Source organism: Octopus bimaculoides, chromosome 18 (genome assembly GCF_001194135.2).
Source record: "Octopus bimaculoides isolate UCB-OBI-ISO-001 chromosome 18, ASM119413v2, whole genome shotgun sequence".
Taxonomy (NCBI): domain Eukaryota; kingdom Metazoa; phylum Mollusca; class Cephalopoda; order Octopoda; family Octopodidae; genus Octopus; species Octopus bimaculoides.
In genome coordinates, this window is record NC_068998.1 from 15,843,635 (window position 1) to 15,848,425 (window position 4,791).

The 4,791-nt window shown below is 34.6% G+C and overlaps 1 protein-coding gene across 1 annotated transcript in view; it reads right to left on the reverse strand.

Moving 5' to 3' along the window:
* The window catches only part of LOC106870643 (cullin-4A), a 53,241-nt gene that overhangs the window by 15,466 nt on the left and 32,984 nt on the right, over positions 1-4,791 (reverse strand). Inside the window, exons 7-11 of the mRNA XM_052974462.1 lie at positions 4,466-4,548; positions 3,929-3,996; positions 3,135-3,253; positions 1,048-1,123; positions 1-70 (exon numbers count right to left, since the gene is read on the reverse strand). Coding sequence (XP_052830422.1) covers positions 1-70; positions 1,048-1,123; positions 3,135-3,253; positions 3,929-3,996; positions 4,466-4,548 — 416 coding nt within the window. The remainder of the gene's footprint in view (positions 71-1,047; positions 1,124-3,134; positions 3,254-3,928; positions 3,997-4,465; positions 4,549-4,791) is intronic.

Below are 4,791 nucleotides of genomic sequence, written 5' to 3' on the forward strand. Positions count from 1 at the left end.
ATGGTATTCACAAATCTGTCATTCTTTTGGAAGCAAACAGCATTTATGTTGTCAATCTTGTCTTTGAAATCTGGTTTCAAAATGCAAGTACAAAGTATTGGTTAAATTATTGTAGATGACAATGAAAATAAAATGAGAAATTTATTACAGTAACTGAACCCCAATGGCATAAGCTTTAAAGTAATGTGAGAATATTTGATTTGATAAAGTGAAAATCTTAAAATCTTAACTTTAATTTTAACTCTTTTGTTAATAACATCTATAATATAAATTGGACATGGGCGATCGTTGTATTCTTTCTTGTCTTGAGGTTCACAGCCAAACGGCTGGGTGGATTTGCGTGAAAACTGGCACACATGTGGAGATGGGTGCATAGATTGGAATGCGGGTTATATTATTTTCCTCACCCCCATAGGTTGTAAGGCTAGTGGAGCAGTAGTTAAATTGATCCCTAAAGGATAAATAGCAAAATCAAACCTAGTGGGATTTGAACTCAGAATGTAAAGGAATATCACCAAATATTGCATGTAAAGCCTGTCATTTAACATTTTACCAATTCTGCTATAACATTATTAAATATGGAATTTCCACATTTTATAAATTTTTCTTATTTCCTGCATAAATTTATTATCTTCAACACAGTTTCATTAAAGGTTATGAGTAGGTCTCTGATTTTGTTCAATAGTTAAGGTTGTTTAAAGCATACATAACACACACACCTTGTGACAAGCACAACAATATTACAAATAACAGTGATAGGTATCTAGCATGGAGATGTAATCAAAAGCCGTAACAGCCAGACACAAACTATCAAGTTACGAACTCTATACATTTAACAAGCTTCTAGGTGTTCACTTGTCCCACTAAAAATAGCACAAGTTGGACATTAAAACATATAGCCCTAGATACATTATGTCTGAAAAAAAAAAAAATACAGGATGGTCGTGACTGGAATACCTTTATCACAGATCTAATGGACCAAAGCTGATCTAGGACCAATAAACAACCACTACCACTCCAGACATACCTTGCAATTATAACACTTACCAAGTAAAGTTTGCACTAGCTCCTTATCCTTTTCAGGGTCATTTTCTGTATTCATCACAATCAATCTGCCAGTTCCCTATCACAAGTAAAAATAGCAAAGATACATTCATATTAATCTTTCTCCATATCTATAGACATTATATCAAATTATATTGATTTACTGCTTAGTGCAGCACAATCTTTCTGTACACAAGAAGCATTCAAATAAAGTGAAGGCTCGTATTGCAATAGAAAGGAAGATAAGGGTTTCTAACAGTGTTTCCTACAAGGATGGGTGGGGAGGGGTCTTTTTTTTTTTTTTTTTTTTTTTACAATAGAATCAAAAGAAACACACAAAATCCATAGACATTCTTTCTCTATTACCATTATTCAATACCATAACGTTAGGTGTGGAGTTAGTGAAAATAAGAAAGGAGTAATGAACCATGCAATATGCCATATGTAATCTCGATCAGTGTCATACTTAGTTTAAATTCCTCCAGGGTTGGTAACCTAGTACTCCATTGAATCAGTTGAATGTGGTCACCACTACCCAACCTGTGATGACCAGTTTAAAAAGAAATAAGTTGTTGCTGTTGTTTAGTCCAATTTAGCTCCACCTGAGCAGACCTATCATGAGAGGCAGATAACGTTCATCTTTCTTTTTCAGATGTAATGCGTCTAAAGCTTACATTATCCCAATGTGTCCTTCCTTTCTTAAGATAATGAGGTATATTTCTAGCAGATCAATCAACCACACAAATGCTTCCACTGCCCATGAAATGTGCCTGCAGAGTGACTTCAACTCCTGCCCCTCAAATGCCTCTATAGCTCTATGTAAAAGCTCGATGCCTGGTACAAAACGAATGGACAAAAGAATTCTAGCTGAAAGCTACATCATCATCATCATCGTTTAACGCTCACTTCCCATGCAAGCATGGGTTGGACGATTTGACTACATTGATATGAAATATATTAGTCATGTAGATATCAGAAACAGAAAGACACAAAGAGTGAGTGAGTGAGAGAGAGGGAAGAAAAAAGAGACTGACAAAGAGAGAGAGAGAAAAGTAAGACAGATAAGCAGACAGAGAGGAAGACCAACACAGAAGGGAGGCAGAGCAACCAGATAGGAAAAATGACATGCAGGGAGAAGGAAAATAAATGCAGAGAGAGAGAGAGAGAGAGAGAGAGAGAGAGAGAGAGAGAGAGAGAGAGAGAGAGAAAGAGAGAGAGAGAGAGAGAGAGAGAGAGAGAGAGAGGAGGAGGAGGAGGACAAATGGCATACAGAAATAGATAAACACAGAAAAATAGACAGAAAGACTGACAGATCCAAACAGAGAGAAACAAACAGACCGAACAGAGAAGGATAAACAGACAAATAGACCAAGAGATAGAATGACAGAGAGAGGGACACACTATTGGAGTGAGAGACAAAGGAAGGAAGGAAAAGAGAGAGAGAAAGACTAATAGACAAAATGACACAGACTAACAAATAGAAAGATTGACAGAAAGAACAGATAGATCAATGGACAGAGAGATTATTAGTAAACATCTAAAAAACATTAATTAATATCTTAAGTCTTTCCAAGCTTTCAATTAACAGGCTTCATAATAACTTCACTATGATATGTTGAAGTCAATTTTGTTACTGAATAGCTCCAGTCAAAAAGGTGTCTGAGTCAAACTTTGCTTTGAATTACATAATACATTTGCTCTACACATTAGTTGCATAGATTGGTATATGATAATAGGAATACAAATGCATTCCATTCTGATATGTTTAGTTGTGTAGGTTATGATGTGGATATCAAGATATAGGGTGTGCAGTATATTAGGAACTGAAGACAACTGTTACACAGAACTGCTCAGTCTGCGATGGAGAGAAGCAGACCACTGTCGCATATGTCGTTACAAACAGGAAATATTGTATTCTTAACTTCAACAAGTCATAGTGAACCCACAAGAGATCGGCCTCACTGGTTATCATGGCTGAACACAAAGGATCAATAGATTAAGTATCAAGAAGAGGGCTCTCCTCAACAATGAGGAAGTAAATATATTACATGTAAATGGACATACACACCCATTAGAGACAAAATTCTCACCTTAATGTAAATAGCAAAAGCATAACACAGTTCTTTTAATCCTTCCTTGACGCGAGAAAATAGCTGATACATTAAAGTTAAATCCGAAATCCGGTTTTCATTCAACAGATGTTCAAGACCTGATTAAATGGAAGAAAATAAAACCCAATCAAAGCATAATCCTTAGTGATACAACTAACATGTTTGCTTTAACTGCTGAATATCTATCTGTTGTTTTCCTCTTAATAACAACAAAATCAAATGAGGTCCATACAGAAAGGAAACATTAGGTACAACTACAAATAAATGATGTACAAACATTAAGATTTATAACAAACATGACAGACCTACAGAATATTAAACAAAGACAATACACCACACTAAGAGGGAAATCGGAGCTTACATAGAAGATTAAAGATAGATGATCTTGAATAACAACAGACTTCATCATCTCTCAGGATGCTAAAGATTAAACTAAATGATTCTATTTCTTATTTACAATTGAAAATAAATGTCAATGAGATGAATTTATTTTAAAATTATACACGATAGGCAAGAAGAATTCTCCTTCAACTGATGCTGTAACAGCTAATTTGGGAGATGTTTCACTAGTAGAATGGTAAATACTGGCTGCTTTGAAGAAATGGGAAAAATGAAAAAATTTCTGAAACACTTTTGTCTAAAATAATATTGTAATTTTGTTTAATCTCACTAATAAAAAGGAACTATTTTACTTGTCCCGGGTTTTTTTTTCCAACTCTTTTCCTATTTTATTCTTCAAAAAGAGTAAGGGGAAGGAGATTTTAAATGCTTACCTTTTTGTAACATCAAAGATAGGTGTTGTTCAAGAAGTTGCTTCTCAACACAAGATATCAGTGGCTTTCTGCAGCAGAAAATACAATGAAAAAAGAATTGAAGAAACAATAACCAAAATATGTTAACACACAAAAAAAGCATGAATTAAAGATGGATGGACTAGCTGTTTGTTGTTGCCCCAACAAAATGTGGTAACAATCCAAACTTGAAACTAAATATTTTGTGGTTCCCCTTTCTAAACTTTGCTTTCATCAACCACAGTTGGTTGGGATAATACATAGGATTACAGGTAAGTTCACTGCCATCAATTCACCATGAAGAAAGTTCACCGAGAAAATATATCCATAGTATCTCACCACTAATACTTAAAAACTATCTTATTAAAAAAAAAAAAAAAAAAAAAATACTGAACTTTCCCTGCGGTGAACTGATGATGACGAACTTACCAGACATGAATAAGCAGAAATTACTAACAGTACAATTCGAACACTATAATCAATGAATGTTAACAAAATAAAAGTGGAAAGAGTACATACTTGGTGGACTGGTCTAGGTAATGCAGCAGACGCTCAGATTCCTCATTCAAACGTTTATCTACATGAGCCAAGTATTCAGGGACCTAGAGTAAAAAAACAGGAGACAGAGAAATTAAGATTTGTTATAACATCACCATCCTTGGGGTTGCAGTTCAGTAGCTTTGGTAAGCTATTTTGGAGCAAGCATACAAACAATGGGATAAATAAATTAACTGATTGGGAACAACAGATTTAGCAAACCAAATATGTAATGATTCTTTATATTGGTCTGGAATCATATAGCATATACTAGTGAAATGCAGTATGGTAGTCAGGATATGTTGTGG